The sequence below is a fragment of the Equus asinus genome, chromosome 11 (genome assembly GCF_041296235.1).
Source record: "Equus asinus isolate D_3611 breed Donkey chromosome 11, EquAss-T2T_v2, whole genome shotgun sequence".
Taxonomy (NCBI): domain Eukaryota; kingdom Metazoa; phylum Chordata; class Mammalia; order Perissodactyla; family Equidae; genus Equus; species Equus asinus.
This window is the reverse complement of record NC_091800.1, coordinates 1013378-1037879: the sequence shown is the minus strand read 5'-3', so window position 1 is coordinate 1037879 and position 24502 is coordinate 1013378. Positions and strand designations below refer to the sequence as shown.

Here is a 24502-nt window from a genome sequence, read left to right as displayed (position 1 = left end):
AGCACCTGGGATCCAAACCCACAAACCCTGGGCCACCGAAGTGGAGCGCACTGAACTTAACCACTACACCACCGGGCTGGCCCCCAAAACCTAGCTAGTTTTAAACAGTCCTGGCAAGATTTAGGTTAGTGTTTCCTCATGCTCCAATTAGGGTGTGTGTATTAAAAAATAAATTTTTTGAAACTTTATCCTTCTAGAATAACAATCATAATAAAAATACTTTGAAGTAGAAATTCTATTCTGGCTCAAATACTTCCCAAATAAATAAAACATCTTCTTCAGAGAAAGAAATATCAATGAGAGAATATTGGAGTGGCAGGGGAAAAAATGACAAGAAGGAAGATAAAAAAGCCCTGACCGTAAACATTCAGTCTAGTTTTGGTCTCGCCCTGGGTCTGAAGCAGACGTGGAAAGCGAGCTTGCTGTGGGAACAGACCTGAGAGTCCAGTTCTCTCTGGAATCCCAAGGCCACTTAAGCCGAAGCCCAGAAGAGAGTCCAGTTCAATTCCATAACTCTTCACTCCACTGGAGTTTTTGATTCCAGGTGTGTCTAAGACATGTGGTCATTTGGTCCCCTCCCGTGACAGACCGAGATACTGGACAAATCCCTGAGGTTGGGAAGGCACGTTCTCAGGTTGTAGAAGCACATGCTCTGAGAAGACACATGGATGTGCAGACACAGAACTATATGGCAACAGTGCTCTGGGGATACAGAGAAGGGAGCAACTGTCTACCTAGAAGAATTAAAAAAGAAAAAAAACCTTCCTAGAATTGAGCTGGGTCTTGATTTCAGACCTTTGGTGTTTCTTTAAGCTTGATTCTGGGTGGGTACTGGGTTCCTGTCCACACGGACCTTCCACCCACACATGGAAAATCAGCTCTGTGTCACACGTTTGGGAAGTGGAGACATGAGCCAAGAGAAGGCGCTTGCCAGAGGGGAGGGGCTCACCTTTCCTCTGCTGGTTCCTGGCTGGGTGCCTTGGCTTCAGGATGAATTGGCCTTGTGTGTCTGGGGACTCCTGGAAGGTGGAGCCCTCTGGTCCCTGTGGCAGGAGCCCAGTGGCTGGACGATGGCTCATTTTAATTATGTAGGGATGCTCATGTCCTGTACAGAGAAAAATCTAACTATGCATCAGGATGATGGTGATGGATTAGGATCAAACCTCCTTACTGTGAGCGTGTGGGCCACACCAGTGTGTGCTGCCATTCTCCCGCAGCTTCTGGATGAAGAAGGCTGTGCTCCCGAGCAAGCGCCACGTGCACCCTCACGGGCGACACCTTGCAAAAAGCAGGTGCCCAAGCAAAAGAGTTTAAAAAGGAAAGAGAAAAAGATTTTTAACCACGTTGCTTTCTTTGGAATGCATAGATCCGTAAGTGCATTGCACAATGTTGACTTTTGCTGTGTTTCCCTCCGAGAATATTTAATGCCTTCTAGTTTCTGCCTTGACACTAACTAGATCTGTACATCTGAGGCAAATTACTTGACCTCTCTGAGCCTGACATTCATCCTTTTAAATGCTTACCCTCACACAGATTTATAAGGATCAAGGAAAATATATTAATAAACATTGGTGGTCAATGGTTTTTAAAGAATTGGACCATATATATTCAGAATTGCTGTGATCACTGTTGTCTCACTCGTAATGTCATTTTAACACAGATTTTTTGTTTCCTTTTGTCAGTTCTAAAGACAAGGGCTCCTCAAGAGCAGCAGGGCTCTGTGCCTTCAGCTGCCCTCCCACAGCTGCCCACCCTCCCAGGGCCCTGCCAGGCAGCCATCAGAGGGAAGGCTGCACGGTGTTGGAAACCCAGAAGCAAAGTGCAAAACAGTGTTTACAGAGTGGAAAACTGCCCCCAACATCACCGGGAGTTGCCTGCCATGTGATTTGTTTTGCTCTTCCATGCTTTAAATTGCTTCCTCTCCATAGAGTTCTCTGTGGAGAATTGCACTTTTCCCCAACAGTGTGGTGTGGATTTCATTCTTGAAGAATACAGGCATGCCTAGTTTTATTGTGCTTCCCTTAATTGCATTTCACAGATACTGCGCTTTTTACAAATTGAGAACTTCCGGCAACCCTATGTCAAGCAAATCGATCAGCACCGTGTTTTCAACGGTGTTTGCTCGCTTTATGTCGCTGTGTCATATTTTGATAGTTCTTGCAATATTCCAGTCTTTTTCATGATTATTATAGTTGTTATGGTGATCTGTGATCAGTGTCTTTGATGGTACTATTGTAATTGTTTTGGGGCACTATGAACACTGTCCATCTAAGATGGAGACCTTAATGGATAAATGTGTGTGTGTTCTGACCTCTCCACTGACCTGACATTCCCCTCTCTCTCCATATCCTCAGGCCTCCCTGTTCCCTGAGACATGACAATATGGAAATTAGGCCAGCTAGTAACCCTACAATGGCCTCTAAGTGTTCAATGAGAGGAAGAGTCACACACCTCTCACCTTAAATGAAAAGTGAGAAATGATTAAGCTTCCTGAGGAAGCCATGTCGAAAGCTGAGGCGGCTGAGAGCTAGTCCTCTGGCACCAGAGAGTTAGCCAAGTCATGAACGCAAAAGAAAAGTTCTTGAAGGAAATTCAAAGTGCTCCTGCAGTGAACACATGAATGAGAAGAAAGCAAAACAGCCTTATTGCCGACAGGGAGACAGTGTTAGTGGTCTGGATAGAAGATCAAACCAGCCACAACACTCCCTTCAGCCCAAGCTCATCCAGAGCAAGGTCCTCACTCTCTTCAATTCCATGAAGGCTGAGAAGACCTCCTGCCAGGTTTGCGACAGAGCCTGTCCCTTCCCTTGTCTTAGTCCCTCTATTTTCCACACTGAACAAATTTGGTGATCCAAGAATTATTATTATTCTTTTAGCTCACTTGCTCTAATAACGATTTTAGGAGAGGTGTAATCAATTTATCAATAACCTCAAGAAGAATGCTAGAAAACTCGGCCTGAGAAACAGCTCAGTACCGGTGGTTTAGTCAGTGAAGACGTGAGGAGTTAACTGCGATTATCTCATCTTCCTTATGATGCTGAGAAAAGTTTCGGACACAGAGCAAGTATTAAATAAATATTTGCACTTGGATTCAGAGGTATGGCTGGATTTTTTAAGATTCTCACAAAATAGAGGCTACTTAGTAGTTAGGAAATGGAACAGAGGAATTCAAGACTGGAATATAAAAAAATAAATAGATGGGAAAAGAAATTCCGATCCAGGTTGCCATCATACCTGAGGAAGTAAGTATGTATAAGTTTTTCAAGACAGCTCTGCTTGTCAAGTAAAAAAGTAAAGAAGAAAAACTCACATTTCCCACAAACTAGACCATAAGCCGTGGAATGAAGAGATGTTATCAGTGCCTGGGATAGAGTAAGTGCTCAGTAATTATTTAATAAATGTAGGAAGGAATATTGCATAAGATTTTCACTTTTAAGGGTCTGGGAGCTTGAGACTGAGCAACCGTTCCTTTGAGACTTCAGAGTTGCAGTTTTCCACCCAATCAGCCCCCTCTGAGATGTTCCCAGACACTTACCAGTGAGTGGGCATGGGGCCTCTTTCTTGCCGGAACTGACCCACAGCTGGTAATCTTTCTCAGAGCCCTTGGAAACAAAAAGAACTATGTGTCACACTAAATCTTTCACAGCAGGTACCAGTTCCTTAGCATTTCTGCTTCCAAAAAGAAAAAATTGGGGCCAGTATAAATGCTATTTGGTCAATGGGGGTGGCTACAGTTTTTCGGAGTCAATGGCGCCGATTTCAGTAACCCCTTATCCCTCTCACAGCGTCCAATAGACCCTCCCTGATTCTTGTCCCTGTTGATGAAGGCCAAGGATCTATGGAACCACAATGCAGTCAGCCCCTCAATTTGGGCGTGGCCGATAGCAAAAGAAATCACAGTTATGCCCCCTTTATTAAGGAGGAAAAGTCTAATCTTGACAGTCCTGCCTTCTGCTATCTCCAGACTCCTTGGAGAATGTTGGCTTTTGCCTTCAAATGTCCCTGCCCAGACAAGCATGCTGTCCAGAGAGCCACACACCCTGCCATGACTGTTCCATGAAAGTAAAGCTTGAAAGGCCTCGATGGCTCAGCAGCCCTGAGCTAAAGGAGGCGGAAGCCCAGGAGGCCTTGAGGAGGTGGCCCAGCGAAGTCAGCACACTGACTCTGGTGCAGACACGGGAAAGAAGCCACAAGAACTGTAACTGAGAGAACAGGTCAGATGCAGAGCACAGCCACTCCCAGCAGAATCGTTGCCAGTAATGCTGTAAAGCCTACTCAGAATGAACAAGTCAAAATTATAAAGACAGCTGAATTATTTTAAAGAGTTCTCCAAGAGAGGATAAAGCAAAAAATGTTTGAAATGGAATTGTTGGTGATTGATAGGTACCGTGCTTGCCCTTGACTCCCGATTAAAAATCAGTCTAGCCCTTCTGAAGGAGAGTCCCAGCTATGGCAGCCATCACACACACATACACAGGCACACACACGTGCCTGCACAGCTAAATCTGCTCAAAATTGTGTTGCAAATAGGAAATGAGAGCTAATAAAAACCTTTTCTTTTAAGGTAGGGATTGGAAACACTGTGTTGGAATCTCTTCAATCAGGCATACATATATAGCCAAATAAGCCCAACTCTTCATTAAAATAGAAATTTTTTGTCTAGTGAGATTGATCACTTTACGCTAAGGAAAATTAAAATCATGAAATAAAATGAGCTATATCATTAATCAATCTCCCTAACCTCATCCCTAAAAACACTCACTCTCTTCCAAGGTTTAATTGTTATTCAGAGTGTACATATCTTCTAGGTTAGAAATCAATGCAGAAGTGTGCTTTACTCATGCATATAAATTCCAATTCATTTAAAATGTATTATTATTAATTCTGTTTGTACAGAAATCATTGGCTCCTTATGGAAAATTCTGGTTGCCCTTAGCTTTTAAGAGGCTTTATTATACCATTGGATTAGGCAAATTTTAAATACAAGTCTTGTAATTATGCCCTGTCACTGTAGCAGGGCATTTTTACATTTCCAGAGAATTTTATTTGAGGAGCCGTGCTTCCTTGTTTTCTGTCCATCTGCATGTCACTCTCCCTCTCTTTTCCCTGACACAACCTCGTCCTCAAACATATGTATCTCTCACCAAAAAGAATTTCAACAGCTCACACCAGCTCCATCAAAGTATCAAAGAGCAGACACTTAAAAGCAGAACAGGATGAAAGTGATGTGGACACAAACACCCCCGGATTCGTGGTCTCATTCAGAACTTGTCTCCTCCTTTACCAATTCACAAAGGGCATCAGCCAACTCATCCTCAGGGTCTGCATCAATGGGGTGGAGCCTGTAGCCAGATGGTCTTTATATCAAAGTTCACAAGAAAACATCTTATTTAGGGTTCATCATACTGAGATTGAGTCCTTGAATGACAACCAGGGCAAATGGCGATGGGAGGGGAGGAATCAGGAAAGAATATACAGAAGGAACAGTCCAGTGGAGGAGGAAATATTTAGAATCTTATGTGATTGTCCATGTATAAAATACATACAATAAAAATGCATATTGCCATTAGCACTCTAAAATGATAGCCCAATTTCATTATGCTATTACTTTCCATTTGCACAAAATTTAAAATGGGAATACAAGAATAGCAACCATATATAGGTTAATAATATAGCTTTGCTGCCTTCAATTTCCAAATTTGAAGGGGGACAAAATATGACTTTGAAATCCATAATAATCAGTTGTCATGATGGGTGGTGCATTATGCAAACACACACACACACACAAATCTCAAAAATTAAAGTTGGTTTTTAAGTAAAAATAGTTTGCAGGTAACTTACAGTTATTCCAAGCATTGGTAGTGACATGTTGATAATGTTATTCACTGTATCCGAATTGGTCACTGTTACAGTTACAGACTGTAAAAAATAAATGCGAAAAATTGCTATAATTTAAATTTGAAAAATTTAAATAATTTTTGTCAAATTACTACCCGTATTCTAAAGGCAAGCTCGTTTTCAGGTAGTGACACAGCACAGCACATGCAGAGCACGAACCCCTAAATACCATTTACTTTCATTCCTTTGTATAACATGAGGCTAGTAGGAAGCATTTCAGTAAATCAAACATTTCTCTGAATGGATTTGTGGCACAAAAAACATAACAGCTTAAGCAAGAAGGAGAAAGACTGAGAATTCCGGGCGGGCCCGTGGGCTGGTCCTCAGCACCTTGAGGCTATTTCTGTAATGGAGGGGGGGTGGTTTAAAAAGGAGGAGCTGAACCCTTTCTCTTCCTGAGTTGTGCTTTTGTAATATGGCTTTATTTCTTTGCAATTACATACTTGGTGTTGGTAAAATCAGAAGAACTGGCTATAAAAGGCATTTTTAAAAGCTATTCTTTAGTGAGTACTTTCTTTGTGTCTGGCATGATGGTCACTAAGTTTTCATTGTCAAGATATGTTGAGACAATTAAATGAAACCAATGAGTCCAGGAAATTAGACTGAAAATTTGAGAAACTCAAGTTCCATTCCAAACTCTGCCAGTGACTAGGGTATTCACAATAGCTCCCTGCCACACCTCACAGTGAGAAACTGCTCCATTAAAATAGGAAGACAGTTTACAGAAAAGTACCCGAAAGCAATTAATAGGATTCTGAGATATCTATTGAACTCTGAACTCCAAAAGACATTTTAAAAGAAGAAAAATGGTAACCAAGAACACTGACTGCGCACATAGTTTTGGAGTATTATCAGGCAGGAAGGCCCCTGTCCTAAATCAACGGTGCTTAAAGAAGACAGACAGCATAAGGGGACACTCAGAGGCTTGAAGATGACATTAAAAACAAAGGGAATCCTTTCGTAATTCATTCCTTGTCCTTTCATTGTATTTTTCTTCGTATGAATTCAATTGCTTGATATGACAGATGGCCCTGAAACTTGCTTATAATGGGATTTCTATCAATGAAAGCATTCATTGATTTCCAACTACTTGTAGCCCTAAGGATTATGAGAAAGTGCTTCAGAACCCAGTGGTAGAGCTCCGAGCGCCCAGACGCAGGCATGCTGGGAGCTTCCTGTGCTGACGTGTCTGGGGGCATTCAAACATGGGGTTTCCCTCGGGACCTAACCAGAAGTAAGGGTGCTGCTGTTTTTAAGATGTCTGAAGTCCCTTCAACACAATCAAAAACTCTCCCATGAAAGATTTTTTAAAGTAAAAGAATCTCTTTTCAAATGCTAATCATCACTCCCTAATTTATCTGGTCTGTAAGATAACGGTTTTTCCTGGCATAAGGAACATATTATGTTCAAAATAGTCATTCCAGGGATGTGTGTATTTCTTCCTGCATGTTGTCTGTTCTCCAAAACAGATAAATTCCAGTAGACAGAGCTCTTTGCAAACAAACGCCTTAAAAAAAATAAACTATTTCATCAAATAATTTGAAAAAAAAGGAAATGTGATTTTTTTCATAAGAACTAAAGTGTTACTTGATATATGAAGAACCAGGAAAATGTGATCAATTATCAAGAGTTGAGGACAACCCTGAGATGATCTAAACGTTCAAATTATTAGCCAAAGACAGCTATTACAATTATGCTCAATTATAGAAATGAAAATATGGTCATAACAAACAAAAATATAGGAATCTCAGCATAGAAATTAAAAATATTGAAAAATAGAAATTTTTTATCTGAAATCTGAAAAAAAAATTGAAACTACACAGGCTAAATTGCATAATGAAGATGACAAATGGAAGAGGAAATGATTTTGAAAGTAGATAATACAAATTATCCAATGTGAAGAGTAAAGGGGAAAAAAGAAGATTGAAAAAATTAACAGAACCTGAGGGGCCTGTGGACAACATCAAAGTGTCTGATATACGTGTAACTAGAATCTCAGAAAGAAAGAAGAGAAAAAACCGGGAAGAAAAAAAAATGAGGAAATAATGACCAAAATTTCCCAAACTTTAGACATAATTTACATTCATAAAGACATAAATTTAAAAACTCAAGAAGTTTAGAAAATGCCAAACAGGATTTTGTTTGGCAAAAAAACAGATTCAAGGAAAACCATGCTCTGATACTTACCCACACTGCTAAAAACCAAAAATCAGAAAAAATCTTGAAAGCAGCTGAAGAGAAATGACAGATCATATGCAGATGATTAATGTTTGCATGATCACAGACAACTCATCAGAAGCATAAAGACCAAAAGACAGTGGAACATCTTTAAAGCGCCGAAAGAAAAAAAATTGCAGGCAAAATTCTACATCCAGCAAACACATCTTTCAAGAGTGAAGGTGAAATAAAGACATTTTCAGATAAAAGAAACTAAGAAAATCTGTTGGCACCAGATCTGCATAACAAGAAATGCTAAGGAAAGTTTCTCCAGGGTGAAATGAAATAGAATTAGAGGGAAATTTGGATCTTCGGGAATGAATGAAGAACATTAGAAATGTTTGTTTTGTGTAACATTTATGCAATTAAAGTTCATTTTCAAAAATTTAAAGGTGATTTTCCATGAAAAATTCTGACTGCAACCCCTGCCCTAAGTGAAATGAGAGCAGGCAGTGTGCTTTCCTAGGGAACTCTCCAGTCTTATCTCCTCAAGCAGAGCATCTCTTGGATACTCAGAAACAGATCAGAATATTTGCACGGCTTTCCTACTGGCCAGGAAATAACTGTCTTAAACTGCCTCTTTTTCCACCTTCACATACTATCGTGTGTGATCGAGAGCTCCCGTAACAGATAACAGAACAAAGTGATATGAAAAACACCCAGAATATTTGCTCCTCAGGGTCAATGTCTTGGCTCCTGCACTACAGTTTCAGAGATCAAATTCTATAGAAACAACTGAGGTGAATGGTTTTTTTCCCCAGTGGCATCAACAAAATAAGGTAGAAATATACTGATCTCTTAAAAGTCTCAACCTTTTCAGTTCAATTAGTGCTGACATTCCTCAGAATGAAAGACTTTTCAAAACTTCTCTGCATTTTTAATACCTGACCCTCCAGTAGATTCTCTCCTAGAAGAGGGACATTACTGAGGCCAGCCGGCAAAATGGGAACATGAATGGTAGCTTCAAGTATTACACCAATGTTCAATGTACTAAAGGCGATAACTGTATGGTGTTATAGAAGGGAATACCCTTATGCTTAGGACATACCCAAGTGTTTAAGGATAAAGGACCACGACGTATGTGTGACCCTCAAAAATAGGTATCTTCATACACAATATGGAGAAGGAGAGAGAGACAACAAAATACATGATAAAGCAAATGGAGTAAAATGTTAACCAAATAGGTGAATCTAGCTAAAGGGTATATGGGTGTTCTTTATACCATTTGTATTTTTGCAACTTTTCTGTAACTTTACAATTATTCTAAATAAAACATCCTAGGAAGAAAAAAACTGGGGAAACAACCCAGGCCACTCTGCATGTAGCAACAATTGGAAAAAATGTTTCATTCTAATAGGAAATACCTGGTTGTGAAAATCACTTTATTACAACAAGCCACTATAATTACCATTAGCAGGATCCAGAGAAACATTAGGAATGTTTACCATGCAATATTCTTTTCATGCTTAAGCACTGAAGCCATCATAGATTCCTCTTACTTCATATCACCTGGGATTCACGTTTTATGTCACAGTATGGATATAGGAAAATACAGTTTTCCACTTGGTACCTTCTAAATTCTCTCTTTCTCTTCCCCTCTCTTCCTTTCTCCCTCCCTCCCCTCATCTCCCCTTCCTGTTTTTCTTTCCTTCTCTCTCCCTTTCTCTCTCTCTCTCTCTCTGTTTCTACCTCCATCTCTCTCTGTCTATGTCTATGCCTTTCTCTTTCATTCTGCCCAAATAAAGAACTTGGAATTTAATTTAATTTTTGCTCTTAAAAATACTCACACAGACACAGTTCTTAATGTCCTCAGTGACGATTTTGAGGGGAATGCTCTCTGGCTGGTCCTTCTCTTTGGCTAGATTGATGCACCTAATCACATTCAATAATAACCCAAAATAGAGTAGGATGGATTAGCTATTAGCTTCTTTTCAAATAATCTATACTGCTAATATTTTCAGTCTACTTGGTTATTTTTGAAAGCATATAAATAGACTCGGCAAAACCAAATTATGAGTTGGAAGAATATGCAAAAATACTTCATGAAAGTAAGACATGACCCAGAAAATAACGGGTTGCCCCTGTCGTGTGAGATTTGGCAGTAGATCCAGTCCTCAGAGCTTTCCTGCCTGGTTGGAGTGCCCAGCACCTTCCTGGGTTCAAGGGTAGGAAGTAGCAGCTGCTTTGAGAATCACTCAGTAGAGTAACCTGAACTTAGGGAAATTGAGCGTGTGTTTTGAGAGTAACATTGGATCCAATCATTAGGTTGGAGAGAAGGGGAAGATGAGAGTGACAAGCAGAACTTCCTCAAAAATAAGCAAAACATGCATGTAAGTGAGAGGACATTTTTGCAGTAGCAGCCGGGTAAATCTAAACAAGGAGTTATTTGAGGATGCTCGGACAGCTTCTACTAGAGAGAGGGAGAATAGTTTGAGGGCGCTGCCATGAAGAGATCTGCAATCTTTTATTGTGGATCAAAGATTTAGAATATGTATACTGAAAAAATACCTTTGAAGGGAAGAGTGCCATTTTTCCTTTAGTTCTGAAGAACTGCAATTTAAAAAAAGGGAGAAAAAATTAACTACATAAAATACTTATACTAAGATATTAGAACTGCCATTGCAGATGAAAATAGCAGCAGCCGTTTATCACTGACGTGGATGTCTGTGTCAGTTGTTCTCTCCTCATTGTTGGGCATTTGATGGGCCCTGCTGTTTTCCAAACAGTGTTACAGCGATGGGAAATAGATCGTAAAGTGGGAGAGCAGTTGGTGTGGAATCTAAACACGTAATTGTAACTATGTGAGGCAAGCTATGTGATCACGGGCAAATCAATTAACCACTCTGAGTTTCAGTTTCCAGAACAGGAAAAGGGTTAATTATACCTCAGAGCATTCCTGCAGCTGGCAGTGCTATTCAAATATAAAAAAGAACCCCTGTGAACCCAGAAGTGTAAACTCAGGATGTCCAGGGTCGGGGGGCCACATTCCCCATCCTCGTGCCAGTCTTAGAACATGTCTCGGAACACTAACTTGTACTCTGGGACCATACCTTTGTCTTGAATTGTCACCTCTCTATAGACACCAAATAAGACAATATGTACACAGCAATTCAGGCAACCCAGTATTTGATGACATGATTAATTTTATTTGTATAATTAAATACTATTTTTAAGGGAATGAATTTGAGAGTATAAAAGCAATTTTTCAAACTGACTTGGACTATTTAATAGTACTTGCTCACGGAAGATATTCCAGTGATTTAAAAACACAGCTACTCGCTGGGGATTAGGGGCAGGTTGTTGAGAGGGGCCTTAAACCTTACTCCATGTACCCTGAACATCCACCTCCCCAAGTAGCTCCTAGAGCCCATTTGAAAAAGCACTCATCCAAAAAGGAAAGTAAATTACTCCAATAGTTCCCATTGTTCATGATCAATTTGCACATAAAAACCTTTTGGGGGAAAGTACATACAAGTGTCATTATGAGAGGTCAGAAAAGGAGTCATTGAATACAAAAGCTGTAGGTCTTACCTGAAGGTGGCCACAAAGTTCACTGTGGGCCAGCCCAAGACAAAGGACCTCTTGGCAGAGGTGTCGGCTTCTCCAAATTTGTCCAAACAGTTGGCAATCCATATGGTGTTCAGGGGTACTTTATTTTTTATTTTAAAGTTTTTTTTGTAACTAGAAAGATAATCAAACAAGACCTCTGTTAGTTTGTTTCTTAAATGTTATGGGAACAGCTGTGCTCATGGTAAGATGCCAATTCTCACTGCCCCAGGGTGCAACTTGCCTCCTTTAGCTCTGTGACCCTCTGTGCTCCGCACAGTCAGGGGTTGGATGGGTCTTTACAAAGTGTGTGCTGAGTGACGCCTGGCCCAGGAAGGCCCTGAAAACACAATGGCAGCAAATAGCCATTTTTCTGCATGTTGAGGATTGAGTATGGAGCATACTCTACATTTTAGAGCTTTTTTAGAGAACCATTAATTCATTTATTATTCATTTATTATTGTTATATTTGTTATTATATTCACATATATCATTTTATTTACTTAATGATTTATTATTACTATAATTAATTTATTATTTGTTCATGTCTTGCTTACTTTAAAAAGCCTTTGAGTAGCTGAACAAAGATACATGATACATGATTTATAAAGATAATTATACAACTTTTTTCTTGAGAATCAGACTAAAACAGCAATAAGCTTGGATCAGAGGGATTTAAAATACATTTTCAGCCCTAATTTTTTAAAAGATTTTCTAGCGTTTAAGCATAGGTTATTTTAAATTTCCTTTATTAAGATTTCATTCATACCATTTTCTATCAGGTTCTGGATCAAACTGAAAAACTGTTAGCGCACGGACTGAGCTCAAAATTCAACCAATCGATTGGTCCCACATCAGTGCTCAGGAGGTCTTACATGTGAGTCATGGAGATATTTCCCATTTATCTCTGAGGAATCGGAAGGTGATCGACTTTGTCAGCAATGAAATGGTTTTCCGACAGTTTCTGCCTAATCTCCTTTGACCCCTGACATGGAAACCACTATATCTCTCGGTTAACTCACAAATTTAACACTCAGGCGAGCCTGAGATTTAGACGGTACAAGTCCTCTGAAGGATGCCTAGGGAACACGGGCACGCCACTTCGGAATTGCCTCCTATTCAGAACCACATGTGGAAACGCTAAAGCTAAAATGAGATCCAAGACACCTCAGGTTCAAAAACCCCTAAGACTCTGCTGACTCATGGAACAGTTAAAGCAAAAAGGCTTTGATGGGATTTATGAAATGAAAATAATTCTGCAGGAAGCCTACCTGAAGGATGACCTAGATTCAAACGTTAGGGTACAGTGGATGCAAATACGCCTTGTGACACAGGTGGTTTCTTAGACATTTATTTCACATTTTTACCCTATGTTGATGTATTTGAAGATTTGTGTGAAACACAATCAATTCTCAGACAAAATAATTGTTCTAGATCGTAACTCTAAAAGCATTACGAAGCTAAAAATAGTCTACCGCCAATAGGAAAGAGAGACATGTGTCTACTTGTTTTTACAGATTTTAAAAGTTTTGTCATGTAGATGTCCATGTGTGGAGACACCTAAGGTACTGTGTGGAAAATTCCAAATATGTGCACCTGAAAGAGTCATTTCTTTAATTCTCTCCAAATTTCCATGAAGTCCCAAGATTATCCACTTCCTTGAAACCAAACCACGGAGTTGTCAAAAGCCCAGAGTATGGTTTTCAGTCTCCTATAACATTTATTGAGCTCCCACCACATGCCAAGCACTATTCTACATATTTTACAAACATTACTTCACTTAATCCTCAATCCACTATATCTATTAGCTCCATTTTATAGATGAGGAAACTCACAGAGAGATTAAGAAAATTGCCAAAAGCAAGAGATGGGCTTTGAAGCCAGACAGCCTAAGTCATGAGCCTATGCTCACAACCACTCAGCCTCCATGAGTGCTGACCTGTACAGTTCCATGTAGTGCCCTCCTCATTGTTCCTACCTTCAGCCTCCTTTCTCCCCCCAGAGCCATCAGGCTTTCTGACGGTATTGTTCTCTCCTTTGAGAGTGAGAGGATCAATCTCCTGACATTCTATCAACAAAGCTAAATGCTAGCCTGGAAATACTGAAAATGTATTACAGCAAAGGCTTGTACTACAGTGGATTCTCCTGAGATCTCACCGCATTTCTCTGCTCTCAGTGTCTGACTCTTCAGATTATGTCAGTAGAAACGAGAAGGGATGAACCTTATGGAAACTGGCTCAAAGGGAGCAGGAGGAAAAAGGCAGTTTTTATTTCTACCGCATGGGCCCTCGCTATCGGTCTGCTAAGATGATGGTATCCCTCTTGCTTTCTTCTACCTCAACTTGGACACGGGAGCGTGAGCCCCAGTGAACTGTGGAAAGTCACAGATTCTAGGGAGATTCCCCTCATTCTAAGGCACAGGTGTTCCCTTAGATGCTGGGAGTAGGGGTCATGGTATCTTCTGCAAGAATCTTTGTAATGCCACTGATAATAAGCTAATAGTCATCTTCATCTTTTGACCTAAACAAAATTGGATTTTGTTGTTTATATATTCTTTAATAACTAAATATGAGGACAGAGATGTCTGAGGGGGGTGTGAGCTAAGTAAGTACAGTCTCTTCCTTTCTGTACATTCTCCATGGGCCTCTACGAGTATTAGTATCTTATGAAGTAGATGCTGTTTAAAAAAACAAGTCGTAATTTCATTTGAAAAATAACTTCTTATTTAGCATTCTAATGAAGATCAAAAATGTTAACAAAGTTCCCATCTGACTTTAATTCTTGAGAACCAAAGTTTCTAATGTAGTATGAAAAAAACGAAAAAAATCTCCAAACAATTTCCACTGACTGTTATTAACATCCAGCACAATGGGAGAAATATAATTTCCTCATGAAGAAAGGACATATAAATCCCCTTTATTATTACACACAAACTAAAGTTCATTTAGTCTGACTAATATATACGCAGCAGTCAGTCAACTATTTACTCCCTTTGTGTTGGTTTCTGTAGCATCAACCTGGAGAAGAAAGAGTTTCCAACTGAAGCCTCAAGACACACTGAGGAAAAACAGAACCTAAGTCACTCCACCCCCTTCCCTGAGTAGAAAAAGCAGGCACTAAACTCAGGTGATTAACTTGAACAGATCGATCCAGGACATAACACAATCCTCCATCTGAGAGCGAGGCATGACAGAAAGGAAATAAGCGGCTTGTTGCGGGTGGCTATTTCATTGAAGTTGTTATTTCTTGGTAGGAAAAAAATAAATAAATTTTCTCATATGAACAGTAATCACGAATGTCCCCAAATGTTTACTATGGAAATGATCTAGTAGCCAGCTTTCTAAAAGCTGTGGTAAACTCTTGTACAAGGTGGCAGCATTGAGTACTGCTTGCTTCCTGCTATGGACTGAATTGTGTCCCCAACTCCCACCCCACTCCCCACCCTCCAATTCATACCTTGAAGCCCTAATAGCCAATATGTCAGTTTTGGGAGATAAAGCTTATAGGAGGTAATTAAGGTTAGATGAGGTCATAAGAGTGGGGTCCTAATCCAATAGGATTGGGAGGAAGAGAGAGAGCTCTTTCTCCACAGGCACACACTGAGGAGAGGCATGCGAGCCCATGGGGAGAAGGCGGCCATCTGCAAGCCGGGAGGGGAGCTCTCATGAGGACCCGACCCTGCTGACAGCCTCATCTCAGATTTCCAGTCTCCAGAACCATGACAAATTTCTGTAAATAAATAAATTTCTTTTCTGTGTGGTGAGGAAATGACTAACTCTCATCTGCTTGGTACCTGGTGAGAAATGGAACAGAATGCTCAGGGAACTGAAAAACAAATGAGAAGTCTAGCTATCAAAAAAAAAATCAGAGGCCAAAATAAAGATAAGAAAACATATTTAAGATGAGTGAAATTGCCTCCAGGTGTAGCCTTGGAGATGGTGATGTCATAAAGAGGACAGAGAGAAAAAGACTGTGTCCAGGGCTTGGCATGAGGTCCACTTGAAGCACTAATAATAAATAAATGAATCTCTGTAAATACATTTCTGTGGTTTAAGCCAAGCAGTCGATGATATTTGGTTTTGGTAGCCTGACCAGATGAAGACAGTTACCTTATCAAAAATCTCTGCTCTCTCTATATCAAGGTCTTCTGAAGCAAATCAAATGCCTTAGATCACCTACACTTTCCAAAATTCCCAATGGATGTAGAAAGCATATAAAAGTAATCTTGCAGGAACTGAGTCTCATAAACAAGAATATTATTGAATAAATTGATAGAGATTGTGTCACATTATGAAACCCTTGAGCAGACACAGAGAGCTCTTTGAAAAGCAGTATGTGAAAGATGGTGGGCATCTTCTGTGATAATGGACCAACCAAAATAAAAATTCAGCTCTGAAATGGATGCAATTTGCTAGGAGAAAAGAACACTGTATCAATATAAAATGTTTTTAGCAGAGTACTGTAGGTTCTATCAGACCCGTTCAGAGGGTAGCAGTATCTGAGACAAGTGGCTTCTGGTAGGAAAACAAAGGTCTCCTACTCTCCTAAATACTGTAATAATTACAAAGGTGAAAAGAAAAGTGAAGGAGAACGTATTCCCCTTAAAAATTGAATGTGAGTGGTCTGCAAAGTCCTGACAAGCAGGAGATGAGTGTTGTGGTTGCTTGCTTTTGTGTGTCTCAGGTTGAGCACGGAGGAATACAACATGGTGTGACAGGAAGAGCATGGCCTTGGGATGAAGGCAGACCTGCAGTGCAGTCTCTCCCACCATTTTCCTGTGTATGACATCCGGCCAGTTCCTGAGCCTTCCTCAGTCTTTGTCTTCCTATCTGAAGCCTGGAGATGATAACAGTACCTGCCTTGGAGGGCTATTGGGGAAACTAAACAAGCCATCTGTGATGCTCCTCATGTGGTCCCAAGAATGCATCCAAGAAATTTCAGTTTCCTATACTAACCTTGCTTAAATAAAGAGATTGGTAACTAGTCTACACTTTTTAAAATAATGCCTCATTCCCTCTATCAGGAGCAGAGTGCCTTGAATGGACCTCATGCCAAGCCCTGGACAGAACCTTTTTCTCTCTGTCCTCTTTATGACATCGTCATCTCCAAGCCTACATCTGGAGGCAATTTCACTCATCTTAAATATATTTTGTCTTTATTTTGGCCTCTGATTTTTTTTTTTTGATAGCTAGACTTCTCATTTGTTTCTCAGTTCCATTTCTCACCAGGATGTGAGGTAGCCATTTCCTCACCACAAAGGAAAGGTTGATTTCAAGGATGAGAGAGAAACTAGTTGATTGTGGTGTGTTCTGTGAAATCCAGACAAAAGAGAGAATAGAGGCAGCAGCACCACAGGTTGGGTAAGAGCCTGTGTGCTGAAATTAACAGACCTAGTTTCAAACGTGGACTCCACTAATTGCTAAGGTGGTGACCTGGGGAAAGGCAGCAGACCTCTGGGCATCAAGGTCCTCCATAAGATAAGGAAAATGAGCCTATCTCACTGGGTAGTTGCAAGGGTCAGACAAGATTCGGTTCATAAAGTCCTCAGCATAATTCCTGACAGAAAAAACTTCTGATAAATCATGCTTCTTATTATTAACGTCGCTCAGATTAAATATAGCATTTTGCAAAGTCAGTACTTGCGTGTCTTACCTATGACATGGCGTAACTAACTGAGAGCTAGCGGTGAGGGCAGCCAAGAAAAGAGTTTTCATTTTCTCTAGTAATGAAAAAGCTTCTTGATAGTTTGTTTGGTGAAATATTCTTTATCTTTTATGGTGTTTCATAAATCATGAAAACAAGAGATGAAGAAAGTAAACAGATGACCTTGCATCCACCTACCGTTAGATGTTAATTGAGCAATTACCATGTTCTAGGCTGGATATTGGTTACATTTGTGTGCAGGGTTGGGAAGAAAGTGCATCCATTTGGTTCTGTCTCCAACATATGTTCCAAATCTATCTGCTGCCTCTTCTCACTGCCACTCCCAAGATGGAGTCCCTGTCATATTTCATCAGAACCACTGCCTCCCTAACTAGTCTCCCTGCGTCCACTCTTGCTTACCCACCAATCTGCTATCTAGCAATAGGCAGAACAATATGCTAAAAATATAAACCAGATATGGTCACTTGCTTAATTAAATACTCTTCAGCATAATATTTCAACCTTTGTGGTGGCCTGTGGAGACCCTGTGTGGCTGGGCCCCTGACCACAGTATCTTACCTGATATTGTGCCCCACACTGCAGGCTCCAGTCACATCAGCCTTTCCTGAACCCCTCCCTCCAGAGGGCTGAGTTGCACCCACTGAGTCCTGCTGGTCCCTCACCCTAGAAGGCTCAGCCACCTAGTCTAGGAATGCGGCTGCTTCTCACCCCATCGGTTTGGTTTAAATGCTGCCACCTTGGAGAGACCTTCATAGACAGCCCCTCTCTAGGATGGTCCCATTTTCTTCTCCACATGGTACCCTCTTCTCTCTCTCATGAGAAGCACTAACTTCAATGTGTAATTTCCCTCCTCTTATTTTTATCATCTGTCCGGAAGCTCCAGGCAGGAGAGACCCTGCCTGTCACATTCTCAATCATGTTCTCTACAGGGACACGGCACAGAACAAGACCTCTGTCAGTACTTGTTGACTAAAGGGAGGATCAAAACATTTGCAAAAGCAAAAGAAGAAAACCACTTAATATTTTCCCACAGTAAGGGTTGGTGAAAACGCAATCTGATGGTAATCAGGGGAGCCTGTAGTGTACACGTACTTGGTGTTAGTTATCAGCAACAGATCGCTGAGCAAGAAGAGGTGTCGCTTCTGCCTCCTCCAGCCTCTTTTGAGTTCCACGGGGCCGTGGATCAGCAGAGTGCGACCGGCACTCTCAGATGACGTAGCATTTTCACTGTGGGTGTCCACCTCAACAGAAGAGCTTTCCCTGCAAAGCAACAAACACCACAGGACAACCAGTCACCCATCAAATACCTGATAGAGTTTTGTGCCAAAGGTCAAGGTTAACACGACACTAAAAATTAGCCTTGATCCCCAAAACAGAACTCTATAGCTCAAATTCAAGTCTCCGAATTACAGAAAGCTATTAAAAAAGATGAGGGCACACAGGGAGTTGAGGTAGATGGAGAACGGTTTCCAGGACATGCCCCGGGGCATGCCAACTCTTAGAGGTGGGGAGAAGGGGGCAGCAGCAAAGCAAAGATGGCCATGAGCAGTTGGGAAGGGGAGAACCAAGAGGCCAAAGGTTGAGAATATTACAAGAAGGTAAAAAAAAAAAAAAAAAAAAACACCACCAAAACCCAGGACAATTTGTGGCCTGAGACAGATAAAATAAAGTGACCTAGAGATTTGTGAAAAAGTAATTACAATTTAGTTTCATGTTAACATAAAAATTTAGATAACTGAAGATTCTGGAAAATTGACTCCAATCGTAGCTAAATCAGTATTCAAGTTTTGGGGGGAAATTCTCAAAGATCAGCAAATAATACTGGAAACATCAATAAGTTTCTAAACATAACAGGGTCTTAGATATTATTTTGTTGAGCTATAACTAACCTCTAAGCTATGACTCTTTGGTCATAAAAGGTAAAACAACTAAATTTCACAGGACACAAAAACTCTTTCATGAATAGGGAGATATTGTCATAGGTCTACAGAAAATTCTCTCTCATGGAGCCAAGAAAGAGTCTCCCTTGAGTATGTAAAGCCTGCTTTCTGTACGCAGCAGCACTGAACCTTGTGAACATGAGTAGCTTTTCATGAAAGCAGTGCTGAAGGTAAGAATCAGTTCCCATGTTTTAGGAGAAACAAAACAGAACACTTCCTGTGACTGCTAGTCCCTTTGGACGATCAAGAGTAGTATATTCAAAGACTACCTGCGGAGGTGAAGCCTTGAACGACCGCCTGAAAGCTGAAAGCGCTTTTTGATTGACGAAAACATCCCGTTTTCTTCAATTCTTGGCACTGACTATCGAGCACGTCTACAGCACTTGGCAGAGCACTGTAAACTAGGCCCTGAAGCCTGAGGATTCTGGAGTTGTCAAGGTCACCGGCCGTTATGACGTCAGGGTTCTAAGGCGCATGCCATAACTGACAAACTGACATATCTGTTTCTCTGGTTTTGCCTGCATCTTTTGAGTTTTTAAAACTAATCTATTTACTTTGAGATAATTGTAGATTCACAGGAAGTTGTAAGAAACAACCCAGAGAAATTACATCAACCTTTTACCTGGTTCCCCGAATGGTACTATCTCTCTAAACTATAGTTCAATACCATAATTAAGATAGTAGCATTGATACAGTCAAGATACAGGACATTTATTTCCATCACCACAGGATCCTTTCTCTGCCCGGTCTCCATGATTTCTTCTGGTACCAGCATATCCAGTAATCGTCAACACTGAAGTGAGAGGTCAGGGTCCAGGAGAGTCTGGCTGTTTTTCCAGGAGATGCAGAGGGAGGGCAGCTGAGTCAGCACAGGCTGGGAGAGGGAACCTGCAGACACAGACAGGCATGGTTGCTGGGCAAGAATCATGGGAAATTTCTCAGAAGTCTAAGCAAGGGAGAAGTGATGTTGGGGGCTTCCCTCTGTCCCCAAAGCCTGTCCCCAACTGTGCAGTGAGAGAGGAGCACAAGGAGGAGGGGAGACCAGGCCATGGTGCACACATCCCCGTGGTCTCCACCCTGTGCCATAGTAGGGGCTGCCCATGAAAATGGGTTTCCATCCAGTGACTGCCCAGCCCCTCCCTGAGCCCTGGTGCTGGAGCTCAGCTCACAGCACACACTGAGGAGGATGGAGGTTGGCCTCACCCCTTGGGAGAGCCCTAGGAGGAAGCACCTACCGAGACAACACAAAGTTCCCTGCTCAGGGGACTCTGCCAGGCCAGAGAGGACAGAGCTGCTCAGCCTCCTTCAGTAAGCACAGGGTCCAGCCCCCAGGCCCAGGCTCCTTTGAGTGAATGGTCCTTGCTGAGCAGCTTTGTAGGGACCAAAGGGCTGTCCTGCACCGCCCCCTCCTGGTCACAGGACATATCCCTCACCAGGGCCAAAGCCCTGAGAGCACAGCTGGTTTCTGAAGCTCACCAGGTCACTGTCTCTATTCACACATCCATGGTCTGATCATCTGTTAATGGCATTCACATACATTGGAGGCAATGTCTCTTGTATCACTCTCTCATAAGGCAGTGCACATGGAAGGTGGAAAAATGTACAGAAATTGGAATTTAAAGTGTTTTAACCATGAGACAAGATGTTGCAAACATCATATCCCTTCATTTTAATGTGGTTTAGGGAGCGCATCCATGTTCAGTGTTCCATCACTTGTGCATAAAGCAATGAATTCCAAATAATCTCACACAACCTTATCTGTGTTTTAAACTCCAATTTTTAGGTAATCTATTGCCTGTACTAGTGAGAAATCAAAGAAGCACAATGAATCCTAATATTTGAGCTGTGCAGCTCCCATCACGCCATCTTGTATTAAAGTCCAACCTGGCAGAGAAAGTCTTAGACCCTCATTTGTTGGCTTCTGTCATCCATCTCTCCCTGTTCAGAATCATCTCTTCTATGGACACACAGCTTACCAACCCCATCATCCTCTCTTCACAGGTTTTCCCACTAGGGTCCTTCATAGGATTTTGGGTTAAAAAATTGAGTATTAAAATTTCATTGATCTTGTGCTGGATCATGAGCTCTATATTTAACATCTTGTTAACAAATGTCTATCATTAGGGGCCGGCTTCATGGCCGAGTGGTTAAGTTCGCGTGCTCCACTGCGGCGGCCCAGTGTTCGGATCCTGGGCGCGCACAGCTCGTCGGGCCATGTTGAGGCGACGTCTCACATCCCACAACTAGAAGGACCTGCAACTAAGATATACAACTGTGTACAGGGGGGGTTTGGGAAATAAGGCAGAAAAAAAAAAAGATTGGCAACAGTTGTTAGCCCAGGTGCCAATCCTTAAAAAAAAAAAAAAGTCTATCATACATGTTCTTAAGTGGAATGTTATTTGACTTCTATCAAGTTCACCCACACTCTGCAGTTTATTTGCTCATGGAACTTGTCTCCTGTGCTCACAGTTTGTTCCCCCATCCGCCTGCTCCCCATGGTTTTTTCCTCAGTCCCTGCAGGCCCAGCGCATCCTTCTCTTTCTCTGCGTGAAGCCTTGGAACCCAGTCCATCTCCCTGGTCACTGTTCCCAGGGTCAAGGGGGAGTTTCTCTTCTGTCCTATAGACAATGAGATCACCATTATTACTTAACCTCTACTCTTAATTCGACTCAGAACTCCAGGCTCAAGCTGTCCAGAAAGCAGAAATCATTATCTTTGCCTCAGATCTGCTCTTCAACAAGGTTTGAAATTCAGGAGAATTCAAATACTCTTTCAGCAAACACTTGCTGAGTTTGTCCTTTGTACCACAGTTTTCTGGGCTTTGTAGATACAGCAGTGACATAAGAGGGGAAAACTCCTATTCACATGGAAGTTAGATCCCAGCAGGAGAAAGAGGCAGTGCATAGACTCGCATAATTCCTCTGGGCATCTGGAGCCTGCTCCTGCTGGCTGAGAGCCCCTCATCTCCCTCAGGACGTGGACACTGAGATTCTCTGTGCTCTGTCCCCAGCCTCCCCTCAGCTGCACATGGCTCTGCCCCATACCAGGTGCCGCGTGCAGGAGCCCAGCCCTGCTCCCCCAGCCTTGCAGAGTCCCTCAGTGTGGCCTCATCCCACAGTTTGCCCACCGTATTCCATTCTTTACTCTGTATTTAGAGCGATATTTCAAGCGCATGTATCTGATAAAGGCACCTCCCTGCTTAAATGTTTCACACAATTTCTCTCACTGTCAAGATTATGTAAAGCTGTTGAGTGTCACATTCAAAGTCTCTGTATATGTGACCATCTTTATTTCCGACCTCTTGGCTCACCTCTCCCCTGGAGCCTATGCAAAAGCACAAGTAGGGCCCCTTTGCTAAGAGGATGCTTAACCCTGAAACCCAGTGTCCCCTTCTCCTTTTGGTACTTCTGGTCCTCCTGTCCCACCGCTGTCCCCTTCCATCAGGACCAGGCTCACACATCACCTGCTGGAGATACTGACCACGCTGAGATGAGCAAATACCTGTTTTTATTATAATAATTTACTAGGAAATTTCCACACTTACATCTGATCCCATTGTGCATATTCTCTTAGATAAAATTTAAGCATAGAAATACTGAACAAAGAATGCAGTTATGATTCTTATCATCATTTTGTTTTTCTGATTAGTTTACCCTGTTTACATTCCCTAAAGAAGTGGATGTATATTGTGTTATTACTTTTTATTTAAACATTTCATATTTCCAATTTGGTTGGTGGAGTATTATCCTTGGACTGAGTCAGACATCTAGGATAAAGGGTTGTAAGAAGAGATTTTATAGCATTTGAATTCCAGAACAACTTTACTATGACGATCTGTAAAAATGTGACCCATTAGAGAGCCTGGAGGACTATTCCTCATGATCATTTAATTTAAAAACTGTGACAGACAAGGACGTCCCTGCGTGTGGGGCAGCTCATAATCTAGAACGTCCTCTGCAGGACCAAGGATGCTGCTCTCATAGCAATTCTAACAGATCGCTTCTTCTGATGTGTGACATTTGTTTTATCTCTGTTTTAAATAGAGAAATTCTAACATAAAGTAACTTAGAATAATGATTTTTGATGATTTATTTATTTTCCTGTCTTCCGTCAGGGAATGGGACTTCCCTTTGATTCCAGTTTCCTGAGAGATTGTTTCAAAATCACAAACAAGTTCTGAAATTTTACCAAATACTTTTCTGTTGAAATAGTCACTGGCTTTTCTTTAATGGATCACAAGCCTGTGGTTTGGAAATAGTGACCACTGACCACTGACTCGTCCCATATGAAAAACTCAATCTGATTTGAATCATAGTCATCAATATAAAAGTTAAAATCATAAGAGTTCTAGAAAAAATACAGTAACATCTTCATGTCCTGGCAATAGACAAATTCTTCCTAGGTTGAACACAAAAATGACTAACCATACGAGAACAAAATACATTACCTAAAATTTTTAAATATCACTTAACAGGCGAGTGACATCAGCAAGATGATGGAATAGGCAGTCCCCCACTCGTGTCCTCACTCAGCAACCATGATTTGGCAGCCATCAATGGAGAAAAGTGCCTTTGTGGGAGCTTCTGGATCCAGGTAGGAGACTGTGAAATCCTGGCGGAACCCAAGGCTGAGGAGTGGTGTTTGAGAAGGCAGGCCCGTGCTCAGGGGGTCCTGACCACAGGCCCAGATCAGTGCCATACCCCTGTGAACATGGCACATCTTTTTTTTGTCTTCTTCTTGTCACCTGCACCATTTGTCAATGGACCCAGCAGGAGTCACTCCCGTCTGTGCCTCAGTTAGCAGGCCTGACAACCGTGTCCCTGGCTGTGAGCCCTGAAGCAGCCCGTGATCCAGTTCCAGCCCCTCTTAGCCACAGTCCAGGAGCAGTCCTGCCCATCCAGGAACTGCACAAGACAAATGCTCATCAGTGCCCCTGGAGGCAGGCCTGCTGACCTCAGTCTGATTGGGAATCTTGAGGCAGCCCTGTGCCCTGGCTCCAGCCCTGTGCAGAGTGGTCTGTGGGCAGGAAATGGGCTGGGGACAGGCCCATTTAAGCCCCAGGAAGCAGGTCTTCAGACTAGTACCAGCTGTGGACCCTGAAGCAGACTTCTGTCTCAGCACAGCCCTTATCAGCTGTGACCCAGAGCCAACCCTGCCCAACAAGGAAACTGTCCAGTGCCCAGGGGGGAGCCACACCCATCCATCCACTATCTTCTCTTGATTTTGGGGTAAAGCAT

General features: G+C 41.8%; 1 protein-coding gene across 1 annotated transcript; it reads right to left on the bottom strand.

Annotated features, from left to right (window-relative positions):
• Positions 1-563: 563 nt before the first annotated feature.
• Positions 564-18614, bottom strand: LOC123282390 (rho GTPase-activating protein 20-like; the record flags this gene model as incomplete). Its single annotated transcript, XM_070520253.1, has 8 exons — positions 564-652; positions 950-1105; positions 3536-3602; positions 5842-5919; positions 9903-9987; positions 10624-10665; positions 11647-11796; positions 18418-18614. Coding segments are annotated over 8 exons (864 nt in total), but the record flags the coding sequence as incomplete, so codon positions are not given.
• Positions 18615-24502: the final 5888 nt, after the last annotated feature.